This window comes from Ursus arctos, unplaced genomic scaffold (assembly GCF_023065955.2).
Source record: "Ursus arctos isolate Adak ecotype North America unplaced genomic scaffold, UrsArc2.0 scaffold_14, whole genome shotgun sequence".
Taxonomy (NCBI): Eukaryota; Metazoa; Chordata; class Mammalia; order Carnivora; family Ursidae; genus Ursus; species Ursus arctos.
This window is the reverse complement of record NW_026622808.1, coordinates 24,135,373-24,152,551: the sequence shown is the minus strand read 5'-3', so window position 1 is coordinate 24,152,551 and position 17,179 is coordinate 24,135,373. Positions and strand designations below refer to the sequence as shown.

At 38.1% G+C, this 17,179-nt stretch overlaps 1 protein-coding gene across 1 annotated transcript in view; it reads right to left on the bottom strand.

Annotated features, from left to right (window-relative positions):
* LOC113249135 (olfactory receptor-like protein OLF4) overlaps positions 1–13,377 on the bottom strand; it is a 43,073-nt gene extending 29,696 nt beyond the window's left edge. Inside the window, exon 1 of the mRNA XM_026490682.4 lies at positions 12,866–13,377. Coding sequence (XP_026346467.3) covers positions 12,866–13,377 — 512 coding nt within the window. The remainder of the gene's footprint in view (positions 1–12,865) is intronic.
* Positions 13,378–17,179: the final 3,802 nt, after the last annotated feature.

Genomic DNA, 17,179 nt, shown 5'->3' with positions numbered 1-17,179 from the left:
ATCCCATATGTTTTGATAGGCTGTGTTTCCATTTTCTTTTGGCTCAAGATTTTTAAATTTCCTTTTTGGTTTGTTCTTTCATGCATCAGCCGTTCATGGCAGGCATGGTTTAATTCCCACATATTTGAATATCTCACATATCTGTGCCCTTTCTTTCATTGCAGCATTATTCACAATAGCCAAGACATGGAAATAGCCCAGTATCCATCAACAGACGAATTGATGATGATGGCATAACAATACAATGGAATTCAGCATTAAAAAATGAGGACATCTTTTCCTTTGCTAAAATGTATGGACTGCAATGGCGTTATGCAAAGTGAAACAGACAGACAGAAAAAGTCAAATACTTTATGATCTGACTTATATGTTAAATACAAAAATCTGAACTCATAGAAACAGAGAGTAGGTTGATATTTCCTGGTGGCTGGGGTTTGGGGAAATGAGAAGATGCTGGTGAAAACCTACAAACATACTAGCCTTCAGTTATATGATAAATGAGTTCTGGGAACTTAATGTACAACATGGTCATTATGCTTAAATCTATTGTGTTATATATTGAATGTTACTAACGGAGTACATAGTAAATGTTCTTAGAACAGAAAGAAATGGTAACTATGTGAAAAGATGGACGTATTCACTAAACTATTGTGATGATCACTTCACAATGTATATGCACATGAAATCACCAATCACAATTTTATATATCATTACCTTTCAATAAAGCTGTAAAACTGAGGGAAAATGTTCCTATGTCTCTTCTTCTACTTGCATTTCAAATAATGCCTCCTTCCAGCAGAACCCTCCCCATATAAAAATTTTAAAAAACTACCAGGATGAAAACTATTTTGAATATGTCATTGGGAAAGTCAATCAATAGGAAAACAGTATCTACATTAAGGATGCCATGAAGACGGCAGCTGTGATACAACAGTTCTTAGCTCCATCAATCAGTAAGTTACATACAAGGTCCCTGGTGTCTCTGAGGCATCTGGAAAAAAAAATTTATTTCTTTGATCTTTTCTTTTCATTTTTAGTACATTCAGTTAGCCACAATATACTACACCATTAGTTTTTGACATAGCGTTTAATGATTAATTAGTTCCTTAACACCCAGCGCTCATCACCACACGTGCCTTCCTTAATACCCATCACCTGGCTACCCCATCCCCCCACATCCCTCCCTTCTAAAGCCCTCGGTTTGTTTCTTAGAGTCCATAGTGTCTCATGGTTTGTCTCTCTCTCTGATCTCTCCCCCTTCAGTTTTCCCTCCCTTCCCCTGTCATCCTCCACACTATTCCTTATGTTTCACATATGAGTGAAACCATATGATAATTGTCTTTCTCTGCTTGACTTATTTCACTCACCATAATCCCATCTAGTTCCATCCATGTCGATGCAAATGGTAGGTATTCATCCTTTCTGATGGCTGAGTCATATTCCATTGTATATATACACTACATCTTTTTATCCATTTGCCTGTTGAAGGGCATCTTGACTCCTTCCACAGTCTGGCTACTGTGGACATTGCTGAATGAACATTGGGGTGCACGTGCCTCTTCTTTTCACCACATCTGTATCTTTGAGATACATACCTCATAGTGCAATTTCTGGGTCATAGGGTAGCTCTATTTTTAACTTTTTGAGGAAACTCCATATGGTTTTTCAAAGTGGCTGTACCAGCTTTCATTCCCACCAAGAGTGTGGCACAAAGTTTCCCCTTTCTCTACATTATCCCCAACATTTGTTGATTCCTGCCTTGTTAATTTTTCCATTCTAACTGGTATGAGGTGGTATCTTATTGTGGATTTGTTTTGAATTTCCCTGATAGCTAGTGATATTGATCATTTTTTCATTTGTCTTCTTTGGAGAAGTGTCTTTTCACGTCTTCTGTCCATTTTTTGACTGGATTATTTGTTTTTTGGGTGTTGAATTCGATATGTTCTTTATAGTTCTTGGATACCAGCCCTAATCTGTAATGTCATTTGCAAAAATCTCCCATTCTGTGGGTTGCTGCTTAGTTTTGTTGACTGTTTCCTTTGCTGTGCAGACGCTTTTTATCTTGATGAAGTTCCAAAAGTTCTGTTGCTTTTGCCTTTGGATACGTGTCTTGCAGGAAGTTGCTGCAGTCAAGGTCAAAGAGGTCACTGCCTGTGTTCTCCTCTAGGATTTTGATGGATTCTTGTCTTACAATGAGGTCTTTCATCCATTTTGAGTTTATCTTTGTGTATGGTATTAGAGAATGGTCCACTTTCATTCTTCTGCTTGTGGCTGTCCATTTTCCCAGCACCATTTATTGAAAAGACTGTCTTTTTTTCCATTGGATATTTTTTCCTTCTTTGTCAAAGATTAGTTGGCCATAGAGTTGAGGGTCCATTCTGGGCTCTCTATTCTGTTCGATTGATCTGTGTGGGTCTATGTGTCTGTTTTTGTTTCAAAACCATGTGTCCTCCTGATTATAGCTTTGTAATATAGCTTGAAATGAGGCAACATGATGTCCTTAGCTTTGTTTTTCTTTTTTAACATTCTTTTGGTGATTTGGGGTCATTTCTGGATCCATACAAAGTTTAGGATTGTTTGTTCCAACTCTTGGAAAAATGCCAATGGTACTGTTATAAGGATAGCATTGGAAGTGTAGAATGCTCTGGCCAGCACTGATATTTTAACAATGTTTATTCTTCTAATCCATGGGCATGAAATATTTTTCCAACTCTTCTTGTCTTCTTCAAATTCTTTCATAAGTGTTGTGTAGTTTCTAAGTACAGATCCTTTACTTCTTTGGTTAGGTTTATTCCTAGGTATCTTATGGATTTTGGTGCTATTGTAAATGGAATTGATTCCTTAAATTCTCTTTCTACAGTTACATTGCTAACGTATAGAAAAGCAACTGATTTCTGTTCGTTGATTTTTTTTTTTTTATCCTGCCACATTGCTGAATTACTCTATGAGTTCTACTAATTTGGGGGTGGAGTCTTTTGGGATTTCCACATAAAGAATCATGTCATCTGTGAAGAGAGAGAGCGTTTGAATATTTCTTTGCCAATTTGAATGCTTTTATTTCTTTTGTTGTCTGATTCCTGAGGCCAGAGCTTCTAATAATATGTTGAACAATTATAGTGAGAGTGGACATCCCTGTTGTGTTCCGACCTTAAGAGAAAAACTCTCAGCTTTCCCCCATTGATAATGATATTCTCTGTGAGCTTTTCATAGATAGCTTTTATGATATTGAGGTATGTTCCCTCTATTCCTACACTCTGAAGAGTTTTAATCAGGAAAGGATGTTGTATTTTGTCAAAAGTTTTTTCTGCACCAATTGAGAGGATCATACAGTTCTTGTCTTTTCTTTTGTTAATATGCTCTATTACATTGATTTGTAAATGTTGAACCACCTTGCATCCCAGGAATAAATCCCACCTGGTCATGATGGATAATCCTTTTAATGTACTGTTGGATCCTATTGGCTAGGATCCTCATGAGTATTTTGACATCTGTATTCATAGGGATATCAGTTTGTAATTCTCCTTTTTGATGGAGTCTTTATCTGGTTTTGGGATCAGAGTAATGCTGGCCTCATAGAACGAGGTTGGAAGTCTTCCTTCTGTTTCTATTTTTTGAAACAGTTTCAGTAGAACAGGTATTATTTCTTCTTTAAATGTTTGGTAGAAGCAATTGCAGTACTGGATATTTACCCCAAAGATACAGACGTAGTGAAGAGAAGGGCCATATTCACCCCAATGTTCATAGCAGCATTGTCCACAATAGCTAATTTGTGGAAGGAGCTGAGATGCCCTTCAACAGATGAATGGATTAAGAAGATGTAGTCTGTATATACAATGGAATGTTACTCAGCCATCAGAAAGAACAATTACCCAACATTTGCAGCAACATGGATGGGACTGGAGGAGATTATGCTAAGTGAAATAAGTCAAGCAGAGAAAGACAATTATCGTATGGTTTCACTCATTTATAGAACATAAGAAATAGCAGGGAGATCGGTAGGAGAAGGAAGGGTAGAATGAAGGGGGGTTAAACAGAAGGGAGATGAACCATGAAAGACCATAGACTCTGGGAAACAAACTGAGGGCTTCAGAGGGGAAAGGGGTGGGGGATTGGGATACATCGGTGATGGGTATTAAGGAGTGCACATATTGCATGGAGCACTGGGTGTTATACACAAACAATGACTCATGGAACACTACATCAAAAACTAATGATGTACTGTATGGTGATTAACATAACATAATAAAAAATTTAAAAAAAATAAACGTTTGGTAGAATTCCCCTGGGAAGCCATCTGGCCCTGGACTCTTGTTTTTTTTGGGAGGTTTTTGATTACTGCTTCAATTTCCTTGCTGGTTATTGGTCTATTCAGATTGTCTTTTTCTTCCTACTTCAGTCTTGGTAGTTTATAAGTTTCCAGGAAGACATCCATTTTTTCCAGGTTGCTAAATTTGTTGGCATATATTAGTGGTAATAATTTCTAATTGTTTCTATCTTCTTTGTGTTAGTCATTTTCTCTTCCCTTTCATTCATGATTTTATTGATTTCAAGCCTTTCTCTTTTCTTTTGGATAAGTCTGGCCAGAGGTTTATTGATCTTTTTTATTCTTTCAAAGAACCAATTTTTAATTTCATTGATCTGATTTTTAATTTCTGGTTTCTGTTTCATTGATCTCTGCTCTAATCTTTATTATTTCTCTTCTCCTGCTTGGTTCAGGTTTTATTTCCTTTTCTTTCGCCAGCTCCTTTAGGTGTAAGATTAGCTTATTTATTTGGAATTTTTCTACTTTTTTGAGTGAGGCTTGGATGGCTATGTATTTCCCCCTTAGAACCTCCTTTGCAGTATCCCATAGGATTTGGACAGATGTATTTTCATTCTCATTAGTTTATATGAATTGTTTAAGTTCATCTTTAATTTCCTGGTTGATCCAATCATTCTTTAGCAGGATGGTTTTTAGCCTGCAAGTGTTTGAATTCCTTACAATTTTTTTTTTCTTGTGGTTGAGTTCCAGTTTCAAAACATTGTGGGCTGATAACATGCAGGGAATAATTTCAGTCTTTTGATATCAGTTGAGACCTGATTTTTGACTCAGTATGTGGTCTATTCGGGAGGAAGTTCCATGTGGACTTGAGAAAAAATAGTATTCTGTTGTTTTAGGTTGGAATGTTCTGTAAATATCTACAAAGTCCATCTGGTCCAATGTGTCATTCTAAGCTCTTGTTTCTTGATCTTTTGCTTAGATGATTTGTCCTTTGCTGAGAGTGGGGTGTTAAGATCTATTACTATTAATGTATTATTTTCAATATGATTCTTTATTTTGGTTAACAGGTGGATTATGTAGTTGGCTGCTCCCATGTTGGGGGCACAGATATTTACAATTGTTAGATGTTCTTGTTGGATAGACCCTTTAAGTATGATATAGTGTCCCTCTACATCTCTTACTATAGTCTTTGCCTTAAAATCTAATTTGTCTGATGTGAGAATTGCTATCCCAGCTTTCTTTTGAGGTCTGTTGGGATGATAAATGGTCCTTCATCCCCTCACTTTCAACCTGTAGGTGTCTTTAGATTCAAAATTAGTCTCTTGTAGACAGTATATTAATGAGTCATGTCTTTGTGTCCTATCTGCAACCCTGTGCCATTTCATGGGAGCATTTAGGCCATTCACTTTGAGAGTAACTATTGAAAGATATGCATTTAGTGCCATCATATTGCCTGTAAAGTCCCTGTTTCTATAGATTGTCTCTGTAAATTTCTGGTCTATGTGACTCTTGGGGTCTCTCTTCGCTTACAGAATCCCCTTTAATATTTCTTGCAGGGCTGGCTTAGTGGTCACATATTCTTTCAGTTTCTGCAGATTCTGGAAGCTCTTTATCTCTCCATCCATTCTGTTTCTCAGGCAACCCTGTTTGGGCGGAGTTACCCTGCCCCAATCAGGGGATGGCCTCATGGGAAACCAGTTTTTTGAGGTTTTGTTCTCTGATGGCTTTTAGCACTTCTTCCGTGGGTCTGAGCAAAAATGGCTGCACCCAAACCAGAGCAGAGAATTCACAGTCTGTTCTCTTCACTAAACCCTCCTGGACAAAAAGTCTCCATTTCTGTATATGCCACTGAAAACTGCAGCTTCCCATGGTGCGTGCCCACAGGGACTCTCATAGAGGTCGTCCCAGGTGCCCAGGCATGTCCCTGCTCTTTGTGGTTCTAAAGCCACAAGTGGCTGTGGGCTCACGCACCCACAGCACCTAGATCCTGTCTGTGTGCTACTCTAAAGCCCTTTCTCCACTGCTACTGCTCTGAGAGTTTTTGCCCAGTCCCCTGCGTAGGACGCTTTTGTGCTCTGATGTTATATCACTTTCCAGGAGCCAGCTTATGGAGGCTCCCTCCCCCTTCTGTTTATCTTCTGTTATCTCCTGGCAGATTAACAACTCCACCCTTCCTACCTCACAACAGGCAGTGTTTTTCTGCTTATAGAGATCCAGATGTATATTCTTACATCTCAGGATGAGATGTAAGAATGGTTTTGTAGATATCCAGCTAAATTCAGGGGACCGGTTGAAAAGGGTCCCCTACTCCTAACTCCAAAGTTGCTCATAATCCAACATAGCAAATACTTCAGATGTTGGCATTGAATTCCCCTCAAAATATGTTCACCATCTAGCTACCTGTTCACACTCACCTGAGTCTGATTAAACAATCCTCTTTCATCTTTTCTTAGACTAAGAATGGTGATCTATAGGCAAGGGGTGGGGAGGAAATATTTACCATTGGAGGAAAGCCTAACTCTCTGGAGTAGAATTTCCATAACTGCCCCATACACATAATTCAGTCTCACTGTCTTCTCTGAGATCATTCCACTGGTGAAGGTAGACATGGACATGAAAACTTTCAAACTGAAATTTACACCAGTGGTAGACTGTTTGCAGTGATGGTCCCACATCCCTCTCTTTCTCTGTAGCCATGTCTTTGGCAGTGCGTGCAGCACCCTCCATCAGATGGTGGAGAATATTCTTCTATCTTGGATATGGGCTAGATTAGGGTATTTTATGTGCTGTGGCCAGTAGGATATGATGGGAGTGACAGTGGACCTTAGAGCCTTGGTGCATTTCTGCTGCTTTGTCTTGGAACTCTGTCTGCAAAAAGTGAATTAAGCTGGGTGGGCTGCCAGAGGAAGTGAGGACATGTGGAACAGAGACCATTTGTCCAAGCCAAGGCCACCTAGGTCGGCCACAACTGCGAGCCAAAGCCAATTATATTAGAATGCCCTGTTGAGATCAGCAGAGCTCCCCAAGCTGACCCACAGCTGACTCAAAAATGTTGAAGAGTTCAACAGATACTAGAACAACTCATTATCATGCATTCCACTTTCTACTAAAGTCATTATACCAAACCATTTGCTTTCAGGATAACTTGCTACGCAGCAACATTCATGATCATTCTGTTATTCAGGCTTATTTTGGATAACTCTAACAAAGTGACTCTAGGGGTGCCTGGGTGGTTCAGTCAGTTGAGCATCCAACTCTTTGATTCAGCTCAGGTCATGATCTCAGGGTTGTTGGATCAAGCCCCACCTTGTGGGGGTGGGGTCCACACTCAACAGGGAGTCTGTTTGAGATTCTCTTTCTCTCTCTCCCTCTGCCCCTCCACACCTGCCTTTGGTCTCTCTCTCTCTGTATGTCTTTATTTCTCTCTCTCTCTCAGGTAAATAAATAAATAAATAAATAAATAAATAAATAAATAAATCTTAAATTAAAAAAAAAAGTAACTCAAATGAGTATCTGTGTCAGGTGCCAACTAGAGTTTGGAAAGGCATGAATTTTGGTGGAGATTAAAGTGTGACCCAGAGTCATGTAACTAGGCAGGAATTTATGCTCTCTGTGTCCTGCAGAGACATCTTGATTTTAGACCAATAAGCCCCATTTTCAGCTTTGACTTCCAGCACTGGAAGAGTATAATTTTTTTTTTTTTAAACCCTCAGTGTGGTAATTTGTCGTAGCAGCAACAAGAAAGTGACAAAGACATTTTGCCAATAAAATTTTCTTTGAAGAATCTAATTTAAGCCTCTCAATTCATTCACTTAGCTTCCTTGGGTGAGGGCATTTTGTGTTGAAACCCTTCCTTAAGAAGAAGAATCTAAAGTCAGTTTGGAGATATTCAGCCCTAGGAGCTGGTACAGAGAAGTTCTCCTTGTATAAATGTCAATGTGGTTCTCTCTTTGAGGCCTCTGGGGTTAAGAGAGGTAATAAATTCATTGTGAACATTAAACCTATCTGTTCTACTCTAATTTTTTTTGTCTAAATGTCTACATTCCTAGGATTCCATGTGAATGCAAATGTTAATTCTATTCATTTCTTTACCCTCTAAGTTTCTCTCAAGCTTTCTTTCAACCAAATAGGTATATTGTAACGAGTTATACTGATGGTTCTGAGCCTTGTGCACGTACACCCATGCATGTGAGTGTGTTTCCTTGAAACAAAGATGTACATGAATACAAATACACTTACATCCCAAACCTTCACTCTTGAATATTCTTCATCCCACAGAGTATTTCCTCATCTTTCATTTTTCCTTTCAACATTCCATGAAGTTATATTTATGATTCCATATTGTGTTTAAAAGGAAATGAAGGCTGGAGGGATTACACCCTAACAATTGCATAACAAAGCAGTTAGAACTTATTGTGCACCTCAGGCATTCTATAGAAATGGAATCATGCAGTGATTTTTCAATGACCCTTTCAATTCCTAATGTTGTACACTTTAAATATGTAGAGTATTGCATGTGATAATGCTCCAATAAAATAAATAGAATTTAAAAATTCTATGGTGCATGACTCAGGGTCAGATCTGGAGCTCAGGTAGCTGGGTCACATCTATCATGGTGGGAGCGCTCTCGTCCAACTGTGAAAAAGCGAGGGTTCACATGTGGGTATTAAAATAATGGAATTAAATTAAGATAATTCACATTTGATAAAACTTCTTTTCTCATAAACTTGAAGATCAACCTACATACGTAAAAGGAGTTAAATATCATATATTGTTTGAAGACAGAAGAGCACTACAACCACACGCCTTATGGATGAGCCTTAGAAACACAATTTATGGATTCACACCTGACTAAGGACTCTTGAGGAGCCCTGCAGAGATCAGAACAACTCTCTACCCTGCAATCCCCTTCCATAATAAACACATTGTACAAGCCATTTTATTTTAGGGGGTTTTGTATGCAGCGATAACTAACTGATATAATAATCAAATCAGGCAGAACTGACAGCATTTGTAATAATCTAATTCTTTTTATCTAGGCATGTATTCTGATCATTGAGGGTAGCATTTGTGATTACTCTGTTCTTTAAGTTTAATTCATGTAAATGTATTAAAAATGACTCAATTGTGGCCCCTTTGAGGTAACATAGAAAGGTGGGAATGGCACGTATGTGTGCCCAAAACTTGTGACCTGAATAACAACCCGGACAGGAATCCAAGCTTGCTGGTGAGTCATCCTGTTATAATAAGGATCGTATATGGTGGATGATACTGATATTGTTCATTCGCTGCCCCTTTAGAGGTTATGGCAAAATTTTGAAGGGTGGGAGATATTTTGTTTAGAGACATGGAAGGAATAATATTTGTATGTAGCACTGGAAATGTTCAACCAGAAACCAATAGACAGATCATCCAAGCAGAAAATCAACAAAGAAATAAGAGCTTAGAAGGACACACTGGACTAGATGGACCTCAAAGAACATTCTACCCTAAAACAACAGAATACTCATTCTTTTTGAATGCACATGGAACTTTCTCCAGATCAGACCACATTCTGGGTCATAAAACAGATCTCAACCAATACCAAAAGACAGATTATTTTCTGCATATTCTGAAACCACAATGCTTTGAAACTGGAACTCAATGATAAGAAAAACAAATGGAGAAAAATCAGAAGTTAAAGACCATCCTGCTTAGGAATGTTTGAATAAACCAGGAAATCAAATAAGAACTAAGCAATTTATGAAAACCAATGAGAATGAAAACACATTGGTCCAAAACCTATGGGATACTGCAAATGCAGTCTTAAAGGGGAAATACATAGCCATCCAAGCCTCACTCAAAAGAACAGAAAAATCTAAAATACAGACCTTATACTCACACTTTAAATAACTGGAAATGGAGCAGAAGACAGGCCTAAGCCACACACAAAATGTGAACTAATTAAGATTAGAGCAGAGATCAATGAATTAGAAACCAGAAATACAGTAGAGCAGATCAACCAAACTAGAAGCTGGTTCCTTGAAATAATTAATAAGATTGATAAACCGCTAGCCAGACTTATCCAAAAGAAAAGGGAAAGGACCCATATTAATAAAATTATGAATGAGAGGGGAGAGATCATGACTAACACCAAGGAAATAGGAACAATCATTAAAAACTATCAACAACCATATGCCAATAAATTAAGCAACCTGGAAGAAATGGATGCCTTCCTGGAAACCTATAAACTACCAAGACTGAAACAGGAGGAGACTGACAACCTAAATAGGCCAATATCTAGTAACAAGATTGAAGCCGTGATCGAAAACCTCCCCAAAAACAACAGTCCAGGGCCTGATGGGTTCCCTGGGGAATTCTACCAAACATTCAAAGAAGTAATAATACCTATTTTCCCGAAGCTGTTTCAAAAAATAGAAACAGAAGGAAAACTTCCAAACTCCTTCTATGAGGCCAGCATTACCTTGATCCCCAAACCAGGCAAAGACGCCATCAAAAAGAATTACAGACCAATAACCCTGGTGAATATGGATGCCAAAATTCTCAACAAGATCCTAGCTAATAAGATCCAATAGTACATTAAAAGGATTATTCATTATGACCAGGTGGTATATATCCCTGGAATGCAAGGGTGGTTCAACATTCTCAAATCAATCAGTATGATAGAACACGTTAATTAGAGAAGAAACAAGAATCATAAGGTCCTCTCAAATGATGCAGAAAAAAAACATTTCACAAAATACAGCATTCCTTCCTGATTTAAACCCATCAGAGTGTAGGGTAAGAGGGTACATTCCTCAATTTCATAAAAACCATTCATGAAAAGCCCACAGCTAATATCATTCTCAATGGGGAAAAGCTGAGAACCTTTCCCTTATCAGGAACACAACAAGGATGCCCACTCTCACCACTATTGTTCAACATAGTCCTAGAAGTCCTAGCAACAGCAATCAGACAACAGAAAGAAATAAGAAGTATTTAAATTAGCAAAGAAGTGAAACTCTCTCTTCGCCGATTTATGTGGAAAACCCAAAAGACTCCACCCCCAAATTATTAGAACTCATACAGTAATTCAGTAATGTGGCAGGATACAAAATCAATGCACAAAAACCAGTTGCATTTCTACACACTAACAATGAGACTGACGAAAGAGAAATTAAGGAATTGATTGCATTTACAATAGCACCAGAACATAAGGTGTTATATGCAAGTAATGAATCATGGAACTTTACATCAAAAACTAGGGATGTACTGTATGGAGATTAACATAATATAATAAAACTTATTATTTAAAAAAGAACATAATCTAATAAAACCCTAAACATGCCACCAGTCTTTCATCTTAATGAATACACATTACAAATGGACCTGATATTCCATCATTCAATGAATAGATGAAGTGCCTGAGAGGGAAATATTTTGCATAGCAATAAATATACAATTTAATATTTTGTTTCATCATCCTTAGGCCAAGTTTGGGCATATTATGTCAATATTTTTCCCCCTTATTTGTCTTTCTGTATAGATTCCACTTGGAGGCATGTATTTTATTATCATTTTTTTTTTGCCAGTGGGAGGCATGATGGACACAAGCTGTGTAATAACAAGATCCTAATGTGTAGAAAAATCTGCATGATCAGCTAAAACCACCAGATGTCAAAGTATGCATTCTCAGGAAGAGCAGGGAAGGTAGTGAGATACAAAGGAATGATGTTCACCAGAGTGAAGCACATGGTCTCAGATTTTTCTCTGTTATAAACTCACATAAACAGCTGTGGTGCCCAAGAGTAGATTTTCCATAGGAGTAGTATTCAGTCAATCAAAAGAAAAAATACTCACTATGACATATTTTATTTGAGAAGAAATTATTCTTATCAAATTCATGTAGTCCTTTGAATAAGTGAAAATGTCCAAATATTTCACATCCAAAGTCAGGAATGATATTGAGACATAAGAAAATGACAAAGGGAAAATATCTTGGATATCAGAGTTAACACAGAGCTTAATAAAATGAGTTACATATTTTGTATGAGACATCAAAATAAAAAACATAGAAATAGCAGGAAATAAATTAAGGAAACAAGTTCTACTTCCACACTCTGCATAAAAATTCTCAACTTCTGACTCAAAGGTTTTGGACCATGCAATCAAGGGCAGTTCTTCAGCCCCAGGATGATTCACCCTTTTAGAGCTGCCATCCCAGAGAATCTCATCAGAGCCCTCTTTATTTCTTTGTTCCTAAGGCTGTAGATGAAGGGGTTCAGCATAGGTGTGACAACTGTATACATCACCGAGGCCACTGCACTTGAATGGGAGCTCTGGGTAGCAGCAGAGCTAAGGTACACTCCTAGGCCCGTACAATAAAATAAGGAGACAACCGACAAGTGTGAGGTACAGGTGGAAAATGCTTTATACTTACCCTGAGCTGATGAGATCCCAAGGATGGAGGAAACTATTTTAGCATAAGAGTAAAGGATCCCAGACAGGGAAGCACCACCCAACAACACAGCTGCAAAATACATCACCATGTTATTAAGAAAAGTATCAGAACAGGCAAGTTGGATCATCTTATTGAGTTCACAGAAAAAGTGGGGGATTTCCAACTCTGTACAGAAGAATAGCCGCAACACCATTAAGCTTTCTAACAAGGAATGCAGGAGACTTATGATCCAGGTCACTAGAACTAGCAGTCCACAGAGCTGGGGATTCATGATGACTTTGTAGTGCAGGGGGTGACAGATGGCCACAAAGCGGTCATAGGCCATCACAGCCAGGAGAAAGATGTCTAATCCTGAAAAGAGTAGGAAAAAATACATCTGGCTGAGGCACCCTTCATAAGTGATCACTTTGTTCTGTGTCTGGATGCTCACCAGCATCTTGGGGATGGTGGTGGAGGTGAAACAGATGTCTACAAAGGACAGGTTGGCCAGGAAGAAGTACATGGGGGTGTGGAGGTGGGAGTCAGAGCTGACAGCCAGGATGAGGAGCAGGTTTCCAAGCACAGTGATCAGGTACACGGAGAGGAAAAGCCCAAATATGAGGGCCTGCAGTTCTGGGTCCTCTGAAAATCCCAGAAGAAGAAACTTTGAAATTCCTGTATTGTTTCTTGTTTCCATTGGTGGAGGTGACTACCACTACAGGGGAAATAACATGATTAATTTTGACAGAAATGTGCATTGCTCACATTGTGGAATGCTACAATGTATATTTTCCAGTCAGGAAATTAATTTCAATATTTTGTGAATGGATCTGGGCTTCTTGAGAGGATCCCCAGTTCCTTTCTGATTGGGAATTTTCATCCAAACATAAGATGTTCTCCAACAGGTCCAGGATTATACAGTTTTAATAAGAAATTATATCATGTCTTTGAGGAAATCTAGAGTGTCAACCGTGTTTCAGAAATTTCTAGTCATAAAGTAGAAGGTGCTGAAAAGCAATAGTCCCTAAAATGCAATGATGGTGATAGGATAGAAGCAAATGTAAAGATTAAATAATCGTGAGATGGAGATAGATGTCATGAAAAAAAAAAACAAAACAGAAGCAGGTTAAAGGAGACAGTAGGGGGGTGGGGTGTTATGTTGGGTGTTCAGTCAAGACTGGCTAAGAAGGTGACATTTGAACAGGGAACTCATGGAAGAGAGGGTGGAAGACAGGAGGTTTTCCTGTCAGAGTGAATAGTCAGTGCAAAGGACCCAAGGACCTGTTTCTGTTCAGAAAATCAAGGCTCAGGAGGAAGCCAGTGTGGTGAGCGGATTGGTCATAAGACAGTGACGACAGGTGGTGGCAGTGAATTTTGTAGAACCATGTGGCCTCATAGCTGCTTCAAGTTTAAGACACAGAGACTTCCTCGTCCACACTATGTACCTCTTGCACTTTATGAATCTGTCAATTGAACATCCCTCCTTAGTACCATCTGTTGACTTAGTTCGGCTTGTGTATTATAAGGGTAAACTTGTAATAGAGGAGCCTAGGTATCCCTGCTCTGAGGAATGCTCTCACTCTTCATGGTCCCCACACACACATGCACACATGTGCACACACACATGCACACTGTCACATACACAGAAAACAGCACACCATGTCCACCCAGTGTGTGTTACTCTATGTCTTTCTTGCCCCACCCCCCACCTGCCCTAATACACTGCTTAGGATATGAATGCTTACACATTATATTACATTTCCTATGAGGAATGTAGAAATAGTACCCAGAAATTCCTATTTCTAGCCTCTCAGGGTCAAATAATCTTCGGGCTCCATTTGGGAATGGACACTTTTTGACCTGTGTGTAAAGAATCATAAATATTTTTGTTCAATAAACAGAAAGAGAGAGATGGAGGGAGGGAGAAATGAGATGGACATAAAGAGTAAAATGATCTAATAAGCTCAGTTGTCCTGAGAGACTGTAAGGAAGGAAATCTTCCTTGGTGCTGGTGGCATCCAGTCCTGGTTATATCCCATTTATATCTAGCAAAATTAATAAAAGAGCAAACATAAATTGTCCAAAAAACAACAGTAGTGAAATCTTTGTTTTGAAACACCTTAAAGATTGAACATCACAAGAGAAAAATGAGTAAAGAGAATAAACCAACACTTCACAAAATTAGGCATTTTTATTACCAGATTGCAAAAAGCAGAAGACTTGTTTTTCCTGTGCCTTTTTCCATATCTATTTGACCCACTGGTCTTTATTTAGTCCAATAGAGAATGAGGTGGGTCCCTTTACCACTTTTCTTATGTGACATCTTTTTGTGTTTGTTTGTCATTCTTAGGCTTTGGGTTTTAGTCACTTTCTTGACAAGAGCCAGGAGCACAACTGCTCACAGTTCTGTTTCTTGTCCACCATGCAAAGGCCTCCCCAGACTCTGTAAAATCCTAGACACCCCATGGCTGTCTATTCTCTTACTCTGAATACTCTTCATGTGACTTATCTGAGGACATTATCTCGGACTCACATTATCTCACTGCTCTTTTGGCTGTCACTCTGATGTAAGGATCAAAGGAGCAAGGACTTCACCTGTGCTGTTCATCTTTTTCTTTATGGGTGTGGCTGTATATGCACTTATATAGGAACGAATTCTAGAAAATTAGACATTATGAAATGCATAGAATGACAGAGGAGATAAAAACAGTTTTAAAGAGAGAAGTTTCAGTACAACTATATTCAATAAAATTGAAGGCAGTTTAGAGAACTAACTGAAATGGGATCTACAGGAGCGGTAATTCCACAATATTAATATGGATGAATAAGAAAAATTCCCCAAGACCTTATATACAAGAGTATAACACATAAAGTTCTTAGACACTCATGTCTATGTATCTTTATATATGTATTTATAGAATAAATTTGTCTACCCTTAGGTACTGGATTCATTGTAGCAATCTTCAATATAATAAACATGTTTTCCTATTAAAAAAAAAGAAATTTTGGGCACAGAGCAGATGCTTTTTTAGCTGTGTTGAATGAATCAGGAATTAGGTCTCATTATATATGGACTCAAAAAGAAAATAATTTAAAAATGTCTTTTAATGTGGGGAGAAGCAGTATCTAAAGTTTTAGTTCCATGTCACATAAAGAGATATGGGACAGGTATGCTTATGGAAGGTAAAGGTGATTCTTGGTCAAACATAAAAAGAATGCTTTCCAAGTGATGGCATTTCTATTTTAGAAACAGATCCAATAATAAAAGGCCACAAGGAATGATAAGGACTACAGAGACATGAACACTATTTGGAAATATGTATGAAAGGTGATTTGTGAGCAATAAGTATGCAAAACTACATAGACTTTCATTTTTTTCAGAGACTTTTCCAAACAAAATTTATAAACTCTCACACATTCTATACAAATATGTCTACATATACATAAAAAAGCAAAATAGCAAGTAGCTAAATTGGAGGAATAAACAGCAATGCTTTGCTGAAAGATTGCAAAGAATATATATATATATATATATATATATATATATATATATATATATATATATATATAAAATGGATTATTCAGCCATCAGAAAGAATGATTACCCAACATTTGCAGCAACATGGACGGGACTGGAGGAGATTATGCTGAGTGAAATAAGGCAAGCAGAGAAAGACAATTATCATATGGTTTCACTCATTTATGGAAGATAAGAAATAGCAGGAAGATGGGTAGGAGAAGGAAGGGAAGAATGAAGGGGGGTTAAACAGAAGGGGGAATGAACTATGAGAGACTATGGACTCTGGGAAACAAACTGAGGGCTTCAGAGGGAAGGGGGGTGGGGGGATGGGATAGGCCGGTGATGGGTGTTAATTGCATGGTGCACTGGGTGTTACACGCAAACAATTAATCATGGAACATTACATCAAAAGCTAATGATGTACTGTATGGTGACTAACATAACATAATAAAAAATTATTGTTAAAAAAAGAAAAAACAAACAAACAAACAAAACCAGGAATAAAACCACTCTGATCCCACTATGCAAACACCAAGGACTCCCACAGACAATTTTCAACAGAGAAAGTGGGTGGCGAGCTAACCCAGACCATGTTCAGGCTCACAGGTACTGAGGTAATTATAAAGGAAGTTCATTAGCATATCTTTTTTCACATAATGCATGTAAAAAATTTCATTTGAATACTGAAGAGAGAGGAGGTACTGTGATATGTAGGTTTCATGTACTGCTCTTGCAGGGATGCACCTGGGAGAATTCTTTTGTCTGGATTTTACTCCTCAGTATGGAAATGTAGTCTAATATGTCCCATCTTAAACATAAAAAGACAGGTCCTCACTTCACTGTATATCCCTCAAAAGCTAATACTTGACATTTCTACTCTGGTCAATTGCAAAGATCCTTGGTCTCATGTTCTACTTTTATGCTTCCCATGTCCCCTTTAATTGGGTTTCCACTGTTACAATTTAGTTGTTAACACTGA